The sequence below is a fragment of the Sycon ciliatum genome, chromosome 1 (genome assembly GCF_964019385.1).
Source record: "Sycon ciliatum chromosome 1, ocSycCili1.1, whole genome shotgun sequence".
NCBI classification, from domain to species: domain Eukaryota; kingdom Metazoa; phylum Porifera; class Calcarea; order Leucosolenida; family Sycettidae; genus Sycon; species Sycon ciliatum.
This window is the reverse complement of record NC_088643.1, coordinates 84382074-84399319: the sequence shown is the minus strand read 5'-3', so window position 1 is coordinate 84399319 and position 17246 is coordinate 84382074. Positions and strand designations below refer to the sequence as shown.

General features: G+C 47.8%; 1 protein-coding gene across 2 annotated transcripts in view; it reads right to left on the bottom strand.

The window, feature by feature from the left end:
- The window catches only part of LOC135805957 (kinesin-like protein KIF20B), a 30696-nt gene that overhangs the window by 12111 nt on the left and 1339 nt on the right, over positions 1-17246 (bottom strand). For both annotated transcript variants that reach the window (XM_065320080.1, XM_065320081.1), the window contains exons 2-16: positions 16866-16983; positions 16288-16518; positions 15687-15730; positions 14285-14352; positions 13764-13835; positions 10426-10566; positions 5624-5792; positions 4681-4845; positions 4375-4514; positions 3844-4027; positions 2952-3005; positions 2592-2645; positions 2195-2233; positions 1745-1798; positions 244-1242 (exon numbers count right to left, since the gene is read on the bottom strand). In XM_065320080.1, the coding sequence (XP_065176152.1) occupies positions 244-1242; positions 1745-1798; positions 2195-2233; positions 2592-2645; positions 2952-3005; positions 3844-4027; positions 4375-4514; positions 4681-4845; positions 5624-5792; positions 10426-10566; positions 13764-13835; positions 14285-14352; positions 15687-15730; positions 16288-16518; positions 16866-16983 (2532 nt within the window). The remainder of the gene's footprint in view (positions 1-243; positions 1243-1744; positions 1799-2194; positions 2234-2591; positions 2646-2951; positions 3006-3843; positions 4028-4374; positions 4515-4680; positions 4846-5623; positions 5793-10425; positions 10567-13763; positions 13836-14284; positions 14353-15686; positions 15731-16287; positions 16519-16865; positions 16984-17246) is intronic.

The following is a 17246-nucleotide window of genomic DNA, read 5'->3' as shown; positions in this document are numbered from 1 at the left end:
ACACACACACACACACACACACACACACACACACACACACGTGCACATACACTCACACACGTGCACATACACTCACACACAGACTATACAGTGTGTGTGTGTGTGTGTGTGTGTGTGTGTGTGTGTGTGTGTGTGTGTGTGTGTGTGTGTGTGTGTGTGTGTGTGTGTGTGTGTGTGTGTGTGTGTGTGTGTGTGTGTGTGTGTGTGTGTGTGTGGACAAAGCTGAACAACAAGTCACCCTACCTTTTTGATACCATCTGCTGGTGTCACTGACAAATTCACTGCGGCAATAGCGGACGCATGCTCATGTTGCATAGCTTCAACGGTGGACATGTGCCGTGTCTCCAAACCTTCCATTGCAGCTGCATGCTTGCCCTCCAAACCTTCGATGGTGGACGCATGCTTGCTCTCCAGTCTTTCGACTGTAGAAATATGCTGACTCTCTAATCTCTCCATTGTCGACGCATGGTCATGCTGCATTGATTCAACCCGGGAAGTATGCTTGGTTTCCAATGCCTCTACTGCAGATGAATGGTCAGTGTTGAGAGTTTCAAGTGCAGCAGCATGAGCGCTCTTCAAGGCCTTCATTGCGACAACGTGTTCACACTGCAATGCCTCCAGTTGTGCTTTTAGCTGCTCAATCTCAGCACTAGCTTGGCCTGCGGCATCAACACCTTGGCTCTCAGGTTGAACAGGCACTGCCGCGGCTGATTCCAATGCCTGGATTTGCTGCAGCTGGCTGTCATGGCGCTCCTCAAACTCCTGCAGCTCCAGCTTCTTTTGAGCCAAGGCTTCTTTGAGCTGCAACAGCTGTTCTTCATACGATTCCAGGGTGTCTTGGGCCATGCGTAGAGTGTCAGAGATTTCAGAAATGTGGCCGTTGACTTGTTCCAGCTCCTTGGCATGCTCTGCATCCTGCTGGGCAACACGTGTCTGTGCTTCCTCCAAGCTGGCGTTGAGCTGCATGATATGATCTGACTCGCTGCCCTTGCCATCTGTATTAGTGCCCTTCGACGCCACAGCTCCTCCGCTCCTTGAACTGGACGTCAGTGCGGCAGCCGTCACTTTCTCGTTCAAAGCCACCTTCTCGTGGCGCAGCTGCATGATGTCAGCGCGCGCCTTCAGCAGCTCTCTTGTTTGCTCTTCAATGGTGGCAGCCATTGCGTTTTTCCGCTGGATCTCTTCATTGGTGTCATGATGAATGCGGCCGAGCTCTTCCTGAAGATTACCATAACGTGCAGTCTGGAGAAAGGGAAGAAGAAGAACAACAAAGAGCAGGACAGGACATGGTTTCATCAAATTCTCGGCATGGAACAGAATTTACATGGGGGTGAGAAGGCCACACTAGGAGTTTTCCAAATCATTGGCATCATCCACACTTCTTACAGAAAGAAAAGACTTCAAAATACAGTAAAACCTGGTGCAAGCGACCTCTGCTATTAGCGACCACCTGCTCTTAACGACCGTTTTTCTATGCACGGACAGTTCTAAACAGACACTGTGGGACCTGGTTCTAAAGATCACCTGGCTTTAACGACCGCTTTTGCGTGCACCGTGGGGTGTGTGTGTGTGGGGGGTCGCTTGAACCAGGTTTTACTGTACTTCAATTTAGCCCCTCATCCTCACCCTCAAAATGTGAAAAGAGCACAAGAACAAAGTACACAAGCAGCACGTGTGCCCAACAGATGAACAGGAGCAAAAGTAAAAATGACAGGTTCTACGGATAGGAAGTGACCTAACTCACCTCTTGTGTCAACTTCTGAGTGAGCTCCGAGATTGTTTGTTCCAGTTGAGCACACTGCAGACACGCGTAAACAAACACAGGAAGAGAAACTCATAACTTTCACAACTACTGTAAAGGGAGAAACTTTCGCTAGAGATTAAATTTCGCTATTTTCGCAACCATCACACATTCGCGAATATAAATCGCCGCAAACCTCTTCGTACATTGATTGTAGACAGTACAAGATCCGACTGAAAAGATAGAATCGCAAAAGTTTCTCATCGTGAACCAGCCCAATTTATGAAAACGCTAAATTTGCGCGCCGCGAAAGTTTGTCGCTTTACAGTAAACATGCTTAGTTGAATGCATATGCCCACTGCAAGGTTTCAAACAAAATGGTTTTATCTAAATCACCTCACAGAAATAAATTCAAATAATTGCTGCCAAGTTAAGTAGCTCTATCGGCTTTACCTTCTGGCTGAGATCATCACAGCGCACAGCATCCTCCATCTGGACAGCACAGCAACGTATGGACAAAAAAGAGTAAATTAACGAGATACATACAAAAAAAATGCAAAGCTATGCTATGTATGATACACACTTGTGGGAATATAATAGCCAAACGTCTTGCCCCAAGGAGACAACAACAACAACAACAACAACAACAACAACAACAACAACAACAACAACAACAACAACAACAACAACAACAACAACAACAACAACAACAACAACAACATATCTCTTATTGGCCACTGGCTATCGTGAGAATAAAGATTTGAAACAACAGCAGCAGCAGCAGCAGCAGCAGCAGCAGCAGCAGCAGCAGCAGCAGCAGCAGCAGCAGCAGCAGTACAGTAGAACTCACTTTGCCAGACAGTTCATACTGAAGGACGCTCTTCTCTCGCTCCAACTGATGGTTCTGCACCCGCAGCATCATCCAGCACAAGTACACAAGCATGAACACACACATACACACACACACACACACACACACACACGCACACACGCACACACACAGTAAAGGTCACCAGACTCAATACAGTACTGGCGGCGACCGCACACTGTTACTCATGCCATACCGGGACACCAAAGCCAATTCTGGTACATCATTATTAATGCCAACACACACACACAATGCAACGTTGCAATAGGAACATCAGTATGCCACAAACTCCTGCGAAAACTCGTCAATGGTGCGCCAGAAAAAAAGAGGCAAGAAGCATACCCGTTCGGTCAATTCCTCTTCCAACGTCATCTTCTCTTCTTCTAGCTGCTTGCACTGAATAACAGATCGGATCAAGCATAATACAGAGAATGAGCTGTCTTTGTAAATTCCAGAGCAATATCAGCCACTGAAATACTACAATTAAAGCTATAAAGAGTATGAATGCCAGCCACAGACATTACCATACAACATGACACCTTGTTTGGAGTTTAGGTACATTGTTTTTTCCAGAATAGACTTTCTTGTATGGTTATGTCTAAGGCGACTGCTCTAGGGACCATCAAAATGTGGTCCCCGTGCGCAGGTGGTTTACCTATCGTGGGCCGGTTGCCTGGAAATGACTGGAAATGACAGCCCGTGCCCCTAGTTGTAGTGGTCCTGTGGGACAGGTGGTCACCTTATCAGAGAGGCCACCTTGACAGAGAGGTCACCTTGACAGAGAGGCCACCTTGACAGAGAGGCCACCTTGACAGAGAGGCCCCCTTGACAGAGAGGCCACCTTGACAGAGAGGCCACCTTGACAGAGAGGCCACCTTGACAGAGAGGCCACCTTGACAGAGAGGCCACCTTGACAGAGAGGCCACCTTATCAGAGAGGCCACCTTGACAGAGAGGCCACCTTGACAGAGAGGTCACCTTGACAGAGAGGCCACCTTGACAGAGAGGCCACCTTGACAGAGAGGCCACCTTGACAGAGAGGCCACCTTGACAGAGAGGCCACCTTGACAGGTTTTACTCTATACCGTTACTCACACAGAAAGAACACAGTCTGGTCGAAGTCAACCACAAAGAGAGTCTCGTGAAACATTGCCAACAGTGTTATGCAGCTAAGTGTAAGTCAAAATGCAACCTAATTTATCAAAAGGCAATGCAATCGCTCGTCACAAGGCTACCTTAGCTTGCCACTTTTCAGCATCATGCTGGCCGCGGAACTTCACCAAATTGCCTTCAAACTCTTCGTCACTGTCGGGCCGCCGCCGCTTCTTCACATACCGGCGCTTGATGGACTTGGAGAGGATCTCCAGCTGCTGCTCATGGCGCTCCTCAACGGCACTCACAGCTTCTGCCACTCGCTCCCTGCAAAGTCGGAACAAGCGACCGAACAACAGCAAAGCGTCAGGGATGAACTCTAAACTTATAACTGTTGTCAAGCTCTTTTACTGACGTGCACATGGCTACATGGCTACATGGCTACATGGCAGGTTTACCGGCTACTAAACACTAGTACACAACAGTAGGTCAATGGAGGAAGAGGTCAGAAAATTGCACGGGGAGAGGCACATGGTATGCAGCACAAGTCAACTGATGAATGTGACGAATGTCTTGAGAACCTCCAATGGAGCAATGGTCTAGCAACCATCAATTGCATGAAAGATTGGATTGACAACACACAACAGGACAAGCCCAATACTGCGTTCACGTACTGGTTAGCTTCCTCGATTTCAATCAGCTGATTCGCCATCTCCTCAGCGGCCTCGCGGCGAATGTTCACTTCCTGTTCAATCTTCTCCATGCGTGCTTGACGCAGCTCATCACGCAGAGACTGAACGATTTTACGATATCCCTGTTGATCACAAAGCAGAATGCAATCTACTTACTATAACAATCACATTTTCAGTACACCCAACCAATTTTGCCGTGTCAGTGTTCGACCAAGAGATGATTGCTTGCCTGCATTTGTATTTTGCATAGGCACCAGTCGACATCTACTACTCGATAATAAGACTCACGTCGATCTCGCCCTCATGTTGCGCGCACAGCTTGCCAAGCTCAGCCACCTTGGCAGCATCTCCGGCATTGTCACGGTCGCCTGCTTCCTTGCCGGCTAACTTGCTGCCAGCAGCCGCCGGAGCTGATCCAGTGTGACGTGCTGGACGATGACCACCAGGAACAAGCTACAAGCGGCAAACAGCAACAGCGCAATGCACACAGAAACAACAAGCTGATCAGGACTGAATACATGCAGTACATGTACAGATACTGCTATGATCCAATGCAAAGCCCAAGACTGGATTAGCTGACCGGTGTTCAGCTCAACAGTGAAATGCTAGTACATGTAGTAGTCGACAAACAAATGGGGAGCTGATTCAAATTAGTGCATAAGTCTGGACTCAATGTCGGTTACATATACAGGCATGCAGTCACTGCTGACTTGCACTACACTGTAAATATACAAAATTTCGGCGCTGCAAAACTTCGGCACTTCACGATTTTCGACATTTCGGCGGCGATTTATTTTCGGCGTGGGGTAGAGGGCATGGTATAGTGCAACAGATGCTGTGAAAAATTTCATCGGCGTTTTAATTTAGGCGTTTTGGGTCGGTGCCGAATATAGCCGAAACTAAATAGCTGCCGAGAATTTGTATATTTACAGTACAAAAAGAATAGAATGGGATACGGAGCTTGGGTTGGCTGTGACTCAGAGTTTCACGCCTGTGGCGATACCACACCCAACTTTCCGTGTGTATATTTACAGTACATTGTATTATTATAGCACTGTGCAAGTAGTAGCCATGGCACACTGTCCACATTACTATTGACTTCTGATCCCTGTCAGTGTCTTCATTCTGGTGCACAGATCCTACATACAACCGGAAGTAGATTCTAGTTGGAGATCAATACTAAGAAGTCGACACACACAGATTCTTCTATAAACGCCTACTCTGCACTTGCCTCTCTTGCCAGAGCAGAGAAGCGCAACACACGATACGTCTCATCAAACATGCTAGCAATCTGATTGATGTTGACGATCATCGTCACGCGACCCTCGCCTTGGAAGAAGCCCATGAACAAGCGTGTGAGTTTGCTCTCGCGGAACGGCACCAGGCGCTGGGCATTGCACCTGCATGAGACAGAGAGTAGAGACCGAGAACGTCGTCGACGCAAGCACATCTACTGTCAGCGTGTTAGACACAGCCATGTAATGATGTTCATATACAATGCTACTGCTGCTGTGGTACAGCCCTGCTCAATGAAATCCAGTCGCATCGCTGAAGTCTGCGCCTTGCATCATTTCGCAGCCTAGTGTTGGCAGGTCTAAGGCTGCGCAATGCCCGGGGTGTACTAGTACTTGAGTGACGCTGTGACTGGATTTCATTGATCAGTACTGCAGTTGCCAGTTGGTCAACAACATCGCCATAATTGGTCGAACTTACCTCCAACACCAGCATTGAAGTACTAGAGTAGAATGTTGAGTGTACAGAGTATACTCTAAGTCCATGCTTGGCAGTGCCCAGGCTGAAACAGCCTCCATGCCAGGTTCTTACAGAAGAATTCCATTGCCTCTTTGCCATACAAACTCGCTTATAGAGGATTCACACTCGCGGGGAAACCTGAGGTAACGGGACAAGGTAAAAGTTCATACCTTTGGTCAACGGAGTGGGGTCGTTCACAACCGTGGTCAGTTTTCCCTTGGCCGCATGTTTGGCCATGAATTTGGGGCGGGGGATTTAAAAAAATAACTGTACTGCATTTTTTGTAGTACATTCTGTATTATGTTTTGCATTCTCCAGGCACGATTTTCCATTGGGCACTGTCTGATAATGCAGGCTGTGATGCACTCGTACAACTAGGGTTCAGAGTTCTCGCCAAAGACAAGATCTACGCATGCGCGTCTTACAGCCATGGAATTTTTCTCTTGACAAACGCCCTGAGGTCCACGGCCACGGCTTTGCCAATTTTTCCCCGAGAGGTTCTTCCTTTCCCCCAGTGCCATGGTTTCCATAACAACTTTCCCACAACGATGGTTTTACCCGTGTGTGTGTGTGAATCCCCTATTACAGTACTGTCGGTCGCCGAAGAACTGGGGGATCAGACTCATAGCCTAAACCGTTCTTATTTCCATGTACTAAAGTCTATGCACAGTTGAGTCACCGTGTATACATTGGTATGCTGTGCTTGACGAAATTCTACAGTCCATTTCAAAACTATAGACGCGTGAACTCATACGTACGGGTCGTACGTACTGTAGCGCACGACAGCTGTGAGTTTTGCATGAGTGTTTTCTGGTTTTCAGATGTGTTTTTCAGGTTTTTCTTCGTCGCCGCGGGAAATACAAAAGATGCAAAACTCGCAAAGTCGCAAATGAAAAGGTGTGAGGAAAGTCTCAAAAGAAATGAAAGTCTCAAATGAATCTTCTTCTTGTTTGCATTTTCTGAGTGCCCGACTGTAATGGCTTCCAAGGCCCGTAAGAATCTCAGTGATGCCGAGAAAGATATGATTAGTCGTGTTCATTGTTTCTTCGAACAAGAGCTGGATTTTGATCGACGCTTGAGTATCCGAATCCTCGTCGTCGAACTCACCTTGCAACTGGCGTGAGTGAAACCACTGTCACTCGTTGTGTCAGGCGAAGTTGGGGAGGAGGTGGCTACTACCTTGTTGGTGGTGAAAATCTTATTGATTCTGAAGGCAAAGCTCAAAACGAGTCTCCTACCAAAACAGGCCGGCCAAAGGTGGAACTGGACGACTTCACGAAGTGTTCTGTGATGCAGGTGTTTCACGGATTTTTTCGTGAGAGACAAATTCCAACGGTGGCAAAGGTGTTCCAGAAGTGTGTGGAGTCGATTCCCGACTTACCATCTACGTCCCAAACCGTGTTTTGGAGATCCATCAAGTCTCTTGGATTTATGTGCGCCCAGACATCATCGCTTGGCGTCACAGATTTCTGAGAGAGTACAGAGAGTATCGTGCTGAAGGAAGGCCACTGGTGTTCCTTGATGAGACATGGGTCAATGCTCACCACACAGTACCATTTCAGAGGTATGGAAAAGAAGGAACACCAGCAGCAAACAACCAGCCAATGGAGGCACCGTCTGGAAAAGGCAAGCGACTCATCATTTTGAACGCGGGCAGGTGGATTTCTCCCAAATTGTGGCCTGGTGTTCATTGGCAACACGAAAAGTGCAGACTACCATGACGAGATGAATGCACTTCACTTTGAAGAATGGTGGGAAGATCAGCTTAAGCCAAATCTACCCCCTGGTGCTGTGATCGTCATGGACAATGCACCATATCACTCCGTTAAAACTGACGAGAGTACAGCCCCAACCAGCTCCACCCGGAAAGGCGATATGCAAGCCTGGCTCACGGACAAAGGCGTAGCATGGACCCAGGACATGCTCAAACCGGAGTTGTACAAGCTGGTGAAGGCCCACAAACCCCAGCCAGTTTACAGATGTGACGACCTTGCTGCCCGGCAGGGTTTCATGGTGCTGCGACTTCCCCCCTACCACTGCGTGTTCAATCCCATTGAGCTGGTGTGGGCCTGGATCAAGGGAGAAGTTGGGAAACGCAACAAGACCTTCAAGATTGCGGACGTCAGAGAGCTCGTGAAGGTGGTCATGGCTGAGATGCCTCCAGAGCAATGGGCAAGTGCAGTTGAGCATTGCAGCAAACTAATCGATGAAGCATGGGTGACTGATGGTCTTCAAGAAGAGATTTGTGAGCAGATAGTCATAACCCTGGGCGGCGATAGCAGCACCTCAAGTGACTCGGAATGAACACCTCTCCGACGGAGTGTGTGCTTCGCCACTGCCTTGCTGAGCCGTAGCTGCTGCTGTTATTTGGTGTCTTGCCTTTCTGACGGAGCGTCGGTCTCGCATTTAACCTCACTTCTTCAAGGGAAGTGTGGGGCTCTGATACGCTTGACAAATGAACGGTTTGGGCAGCCTTGTGACTCCATATCTATATATAGTTTTTGGGAAAGTTTGGTTTTGCTTGTCCGCTGCTTTTCAGAGTTGTGGGCAGAAAACTGTTCATGCCGTCGCCATGCAACTAGGCCGCGTGGTCGCATGGACGCTGATTTTGGTCGCAGTGTGAGCACGCCCTACTGCGGTGTTTTTTTAATTGAATGAGACTGGGAATTACATACCGTAAAGTCGCGGATAAAAGCCGGGCTTATAAGCACATAAGCCGCTTTCTGCATCAGGCTTCAATGCAAACCAGGCTTGTTTGCAAACCATGCTTATATGCACAACTGATATTTTTGCCAGGCTTGTAAGTTGTATGCACATCGGCCGATCCGGGCATTTTTGCCAGGTTTGTAAGTTAGCACATCGGCCGATCCGGGCATTTTTGCCAGGTTTGTAAGTTAGCACATCGGCCGATCCGGGCTTGCATAGAAGCCAGGCTTCTATGTGCGACACGCGTAGATCTACCACTGACTACTGGTATGGCGGCAGTTTTACTATGCACTGTACATAGCGCATGCACTCTTGACCTACCCGATCCGCGCTTGCATAGAAGCCAGGCTTCTACGCGCGACAGGCTTATATGCATTTGACCCGTTTGATTTTCAGGCTTCTATTCGCGATGTGCTTGTATGCAAACCCGGCTTTTATCCGCGACTTTACGGTACATATTATGTTTGATAGTAAAGAAAAAAGGACCAAGGAACTACAAGTTACGCTATACTGTCCACTAATATGTTTGGCATTGTTTGCACGATATTTGCACGATGTTTCTTCTTTTCTTTTAAGAAAAGGGAACAGGGGGGAGGGGGGGGGGGGGGGAGGGGCTCAAATCATATCAAAAAGAGAAAATATAATTATCTACTGTATTTCACCCAACAAGATCCAAAACATGCAGAAAAGAAGAGAAAAAAGGCAGGAGGCGCGATGGGATTCGAATGCCCCACACTTGTACTGGAAATCACGGATCAAAACCACGAGGCTACCAGGACCCGTACAAAAATGCACCCGCGATGGTCTGGGTGCAGCACTGTCTCAGCAGGAGCAAAATCCGAAACAAACTGGTCAACCCCTTCAAAACAGAAATTACATGTAAAACCGGAAAACCTGGCCTAAAAATAAACTTCAATTATAGCGAAAACAAAGTATATAGCCAGAATTGTGAAGCGATGCAGAGACGGAATCTGGAGAAAAAACTAAAAATATTCAAATAAATCCCATCGAATTTTGCAAAACACTACGCGTCTATAGTTTTGAAATGGACTGTAGCCTGGCCGTTCTTCGGCGTCCGACAGTACTGTATTCCCTTACTCATCCACTCACCATTCACCCACCATTCACTCACCATTCACCCACCATTCACCCACCTTTTAGGCCGAGTAAAAAAAATTACTAGATGATCGTCCTTTTTTTTGGAAAAATCGGGGAGGGCGGGAGGATTTTATTTTTATTTTTTTACTTTTTACCCTCTCATGCACACAGTGTACACAACAACATCAAGGTTTTTTTTCTCTTTTTTTCTTTTTTTTTCTTTTTTTCTTTTTCTTTCTTCAGCAGATCGATACTGACGTTGTGATATACTAGTAGTATGTGGTCCATATAGTAAAGAAAGTATTAAACAAAGCGTGCACATGTTTCCTGCATCCGCGATCGGTAAAAAACCAACGATTTCGGCAAAAACTCACGATTTAAAAAATAAAATATTTCTTGGGGCGCTGACAAAAACTGGGGCGGACGGGGACGATCATCTAGCTTTTTTTTTTACTTGGCCTTACCTACCCGTCTTACCTGTTGCGCTGGTTGAACCTCATGATTTCGATACACTTGCCGAGTGTGAGTAGCGAGGTGTTGATGTTGCAGGCTTCCTTCATACGCACACCATCCTTTTCACGATTCCGCTCAGACCCAGCCAGGTCTACGAAAGACATGCTGAGAAGAGAATGCAAGGGAATAACAACAGACCGCAGTACAAAGGAAGTGAAGACGAAGAAGTGCGTTACCTTCACCATGAAGAACAAATTGAGCATGCTTGACATAGAGTTTGTTCTGGGTGTATCTCATTACCATTACGCTATACAAGTTGTAGTCTTTACTCATTTGACCCATCCCCTGTATTATCCCTGAAGAGAAGAGAATAAAAACGTCCAATACCTTATGTGAAATGCCTTCTTGACTGGATTTTGTGTGAAATTGTGTGGATACATGCAATCTTGACGTTGAAAAAAATATTGTTTTCTCTCTGTCTCTGTCTCTCTGTCTGTCTCCGTCTCTCCTCCCTCCCTCCCTCCCTCCCTCCCTCCCTCTCTCTCTCTCTCTCTCTCTCTCTCTCTCTCTCTCTCTCTCTCTCTCTCTCTCTCTCTCTCTCTCTCTCTCTCTCTCTCTCTCTCTTTGTCTGTCTGTCTGTCTGTCTGTCTGTCTGCCTGTCTGCCTGTCTCTCTCTTTAAATTCTCAAGTATTCATGTCTCTCTCGCGAATCATGTGAGTTAACAGGACGGCACGGTACACAAGTTGATATGTGGTGAACAAGCCTTCGGTGCGCAGCTAAGAGAGTACTGTATTTCCCCGAATATAAGCCGCACCTTTTACACTTAAATTCAGGACTTACAATCGAGCATGATTTACTACTGAAGTGAATATATGGAAAACAATATGACATAGACCTGGAAATGGGTGTGTGACTTACTGTGGTCTATGTACCAGATATGTTTTCATCTAATTGCAAATTGTAGTGTTCACATCTACATACGCGCTGTGGCATTCCTTGGCCACTCCAGACATTCATGATGGTAGTACATCATGTTATGTTAACTTAAGCATGTAGCATGTGCCGTTTCCGACCTTTTCCCATTTATGTCTCCCTCTACGATGCAGCCACGCGCTGGCCCACCTGGACACAGAGTTTCAAGCTCTACCTCGCTGCGTCCAAAATTGCCGATGGCGACCAACAGCGTGGGCTACTCCACTCCAGTACCTGGGAGAAGACGACATCCAGCAACTCGTGCCCACTCTCAGCAACACAGGGACAACATTCGACGACCTCGCCAAAGTGTTGCAGGAAACAAAACGCTCCTCAGGTACGATTTCCGTCAGCTTCGTCAACAGCCGAACGAGACTATGGAGGGTTTCTGTTGTCGTTTGGGCGACCACGTGAAACGCAGTGGCTTCCCAGATACTGCGGTGGAGAAATTGGCTGTCTTGGACCAGCTGACCATCGGCTGCAAGTCCGACGCCCTTCGGCGAAAATTGCTGGAAATCGATGGCCTAGACTGCTTTGCCGTCCAAAATGGATAGTTCAATAGCTGCTTTGTCGTCGAGAATGGATAAATCCATAGCTGCTTTGTCGTCCACCATGGCTGCTTTGTCATCGAGAATGGCAGCGTTAGAAGACGGACTGGTGACACCACCGAAAGTCAGCATTCCATCCCTGGGAGTGGCCATCAAAGCCATGGTAGCGCCTCCACTTAGATTTTGCCGGGCCGTTCCGAGGGCACATGTGGCTGAGTGTGGTGGACGCTCACAGCAAGTGGCCGGAAGTGCTACCAATGAGCAGCACCACTGCCCTGGCTACCAAACGCCGTCTCCGAGAAGTGTTCGTTCAACATGGCCTGCCGGACCAGGTCGTGAGTGACAACGGCCCGCAGTTTACTGCCGATGAGTTCCACCGTTTCACTGAAGCCAACGGCATTACGCACGCGTTCTCAGCACCGTACCGCCCAGCGACTAACGGGTTGGCTGAACGATTCGTGTGTACGATGAAACAGGCACTCAGGTCCTATTCTGACACAGCAGCGCTTGAGTTCTTGCCTCACTTCCTGTTGGCCTATCGCACCACACCCCATGCTACAACAAATGCCACACTGGCATCCTTGCTAATGCACCGTGAGTTACGCACTCGGTTGGCTTTGGTCCAACTCAGTGTTAAGGTATATGTTGGCAAGAAACAGGCGGCTCAGCGTAGTGCGAGATCAGCAAACCGTGAGCGCACGTTTGCTGACGCAGTCATGGTACGTGACTACCGCACCAACACACCACACCCATAGATCCAGGGCACTGTGCAAGCGGTACACGGTGCCGCCACTATACAGTGGAAGTGGGCCCAGACCAGCAATGGAGGCACCATGTTGAACAGCTCCGGTCAGCCGACTCTGCCCCGCCATCATCTGTACAGGTGTACACAGCGCCTTTGCCTTCTGTCGCAGCACCGGCAGAGCCAGATCACAGTTTGTGCTTTCCGACTGCTCATTCGCCGGCTAGTGTTCCGCCACCACCCAGTGATCCAGGCGCTGCTACTCCAACATCTCCGCCTGCGCCTGCGCAAGTACAAGTACCCGTAGCTACATCAACACCTCCGCCTGCGCAAGTACCAGTATCCGTAGCTACATCAACACCTCCGCCTGCGCAAGTACCAGTATCCGTAGCTACATCAACACCTCCGCCTGCGCAAGTACCTGTACCAGCGACTACTGCAACACCTCCGCCTGCGCAAGTACCTGTACCAGTGACTACTGCAACGCAGCAGATCCAGCCGCCGCTGGCACAAGCTACGACTGCACCCCGCCGTAACCCGCCGAGACCGCGAGTTCTGCCTGCCCGCCTGAGAGACTGAATTGCTTCTTACTGACACAATTGCTGTCCTGTGCTCTCATCTCATCCGCTTCTCCTTTCTTGTGCATTAAATGCCATGCCGTATAGGAATACCTCATAGCTCAACACGTACCATAACATTTAGGGGGAGGAATGTGGTGTATGTACCAGGCATGTATTCATTTAATTGCAAGTACTATTGATCCACCTCAAAACCACAACCCGGTCTTAGTCGTAAAAACTCTATAGCAATTCATCGTACTGCCATCCAACACCTGATGCACCCCGCACCTGGGATACAACTTCTATATCCTCTAGCGCAATCATACCTCAACGCTTTTTCTTGCTTTGCAATCGTAGAATAAACTTGGGATGTAAACTCTACGTGTGAACCCACCGTCTCTTGGTTAGAGACACAGCACTTACAATCGGGAAAATACGGCATTCTAGGCAATACAAGTGTGAGGGACAATGCGGGGGCATACACCAGAGTGTGTGCAGGGTGCTGATAGCAATCACTGACACAGACGGTCTAACTGTACCTGCTGACGCGGGCATAGGTTGGTCCATTGATATCCACAACACGTAGGACCTTGATGGTGAAGATGGCATGGCTACAACAGTAGCAGAAGAAATAGAAGTGACACCGTCAGTAGTTAGTAGTAATTCATACGAAATGTGTATGTAAACTATGGTTCAATAGCCCCCCCCCCCCCCCCCCCCCCACACACACACACACACTGGCCTTTATTCTCCGGCCATGGGGAGGTGAAACAACTACCGTACAAGTACGTAAATAGGTATGTACACACTTTCGAATTTAGTGGCCACACCCGTACTAACTTTCGAGCACGAACTAACTTTCGGACCTGACTTGTGTGTAGTGGAGAAGTCTTTTTTCATGCTAAGCGCTGCATGTGCGAACCGTACCAGTACGTATTTCGGGCAGCATGTTTATCGGGCTGAACTGGACTTCGACAGACAGAGCGAAAATAACCAAATTCAATTGCCTGTGTAATTAAAGGATTAAGAGTCACTCTATCGGCTTCCTCAATTTCCTAACCTTCTGCTCGATCGCTGATTCAGACGAGTGCTTGCCACCTGACGATTGATCTGACCAATTTGCAGCAACTAAAATAGAAAGCAATGACACGCACACACACACACACACACACACACACACACACACACACACACACACACACACATGTACACATACACACACGCATACACACACATGCACGTGCACACGCGCGCGCGCGCGCACACAAAACACACACACACACACATACATGTACATGTACACGCATGAATGTATGCACATGACAGACAATGGAGATGAGGAGTAAGACGGGAGGGGGGTCACCCGAAGGGAACTCACGACGGCCACTAACACCCGGTAAACCCGGTAAACTTCAGCGTACTGTACTGTAAACTCTACTGTATACGTCAATAACACGATGGCGAGCCAATGCATGTTACATGCACTGCTGAATGCAATACATGCCAAAGTACATGTATAGCTACATGTGTAGTCAGGGTTTGGAGCTCTGAAACCATGCGGCCAATAACCATGTCCGAAGTCGGTGGGTCATTCTACATCACGTCTGCATCTGATTGTGCCCCGGAAACCTGCCGAGCGGGCACGTGAGATTTAGGTGTACTAGTACACACTGAGGTGAAAAGAAGACCATGCAAAACCACTCTAAATGAGATTTAGGTGTACTAGTACACACTGAGGTGAAAAGAAGACCATGCAAAACCACTCTAAATGAGATTTAGGTGTACTAGTACACACTGAGGTGAAAAGAAGACCATGCAAAACCACTCTAAATGAGATTTAGGTGTACTAGTACACACTGAGGTGAAAAGAAGACCATGCAAAACCACTCTAAATGAGATTTAGGTATACTAGTACACACTGAGGTGAAAAGAAGACCATGCAAAACCACTCTAAATGAGATTTAGGTGTACTAGTACACACTGAGGTGAAAAGAAGACCATGCAAAACCACTCTAAATGAGATTTAGGTGTACTAGTACACACTGAGGTGAAAAGAAGACCATGCAAAACCACTCTAAATGAGATTTAGGTATACTAGTACACACTGAGGTGAAAAGAAGACCATGCAAAACCACTCTAAATGAGATTTAGGTGTACTAGTACACACTGAGGTGAAAAGAAGACCATGCAAAACCACTCTAAATGAGATTTAGGTGTACTAGTACACACTGAGGTGAAAAGAAGACCATGCAAAACCACTCTAAATGAGATTTAGGTGTACTAGTACACACTGAGGTGAAAAGAAGACCATGCAAAACCACTCTAAATGAGATTTCGGTGTACTAGTACACACTGAGGTGAAAAGAAGACCATGCAAAACCACTCTAAATCTCTCCAAGCAAGACCACAAATGTAGGAAACTACTAGAAGTGAAACACCACCATCTACATGTATGCACAAACCTTGAACGCTTCGTCAGCGTTGCGCACTTCAATCTCTTTGAGCCCTGCAGATAGGACGCAGTACCATATAGCAAGAGTTACTCATCAACTGCTGAGGGGGCTAGACAAATAAGAAGCTAGATAGGATGCAGAATGAAGTGAATTCAGTGATGATGCGTAAGAGTTCAGACTAAGGAAGGTAGGCAGTACACCCAGTGCACAGAGCAACAAACCATTCGTTGTATCTTCACCCTCTAGGATTGCCACAAGTCCAAAATCATGAAAACATTCAGAACATGCACACAATAAATGCCTCACTTCAACATCCACTGGATGCAAAGAGCTCTGCATTTTGAGAACTAGCATTGTGTCTGCAATGAGTTTGCAATGAATTCACAAGTTAGTTCTCGTGTCAGTGGAGACAGAGAAAGATAGAGAGACAGACAGATTATATAGATAGATATATAGAGACAGACAGACATACAGAGAGACAGAGACAAAGACACAAAGACACACATACATACATCACACACACACACACACACACACACACACACACACACACACACACACACACACACACACACACACACACACACACACACACACACACACACAGCACCTTTGATGTGATGTCTCTTGCTCTTGTCCTCCGCCAGCTTCAGAGCATTGCGACGAGCATGCTTGGTCAGAGGCGGCTTGTCCAGTAGGTCATAAATCAGCTCATTGTAGATTTCTGCATAGCTGACAAAGACAGAAAAGCGTACCTTTCCCTGGGGCTCAATGCTTACACGCGTGTGACTGTCGCGCTGGCGGTTTGTCTCCACTTCCGGTACAAAGCTCAGGCTGAGTTCTGTGGAAAGGAGAAAAGAAAGGGTTTGTCGAAAAAGACAAAGACGTGAGTAAGACCTGGCTGAATTACGCACCAGTAAAAGGTTGGTTCAGCACATGCTACATAAAAAAAACTGCATACCCCAATAGCAACGGCTCAGACAGGGACGTCGGAAGGTTCTACATTGGTGTGGCCATGAAAAGGCGGGGGTCCCGGGGGCGCCCCCCCCCCCCCCCCCCTGGGAAAGGTTCGGAGACTTGGGCCTAAATAGCCCATTTCATTGCTCAGAAAGTACAGGATAGAATTAGTGCAAAGCTGCACCTGCCGCACCGGTTCCGACACCCCTGTCAGAAACCCAATGGTCTTACCATCAGATGAAGTATTCCCCGGCAGCGGCAGGCTAGACGTGTCGCTAAACGTGCTGTTAACACTCGGGATGAGGGATTCGTCCACAATGCTTCCACTGATATCAGCACTGCTAAATGTCTACCAGTACACACACACACACAAGACAGAGAGAGACGACAACAGTCAATGTACTAGGCACTACAAGCAGCAGCACAGGTGATCACACTGAAACAAGAGATGTGCCCTGTTAGCCGCCAGTGGAAAGCCAAGCAGATCAGTATACATGTACATCTCTAGACTGTGGGCGTGCTAGGCTATGCTCATCGCCAAACACAAAACAATAAGATACACCGAGTCTGCAGTCTGCGTGGCCTTGCCAAGAAGCTGACAGGCCCTGATAG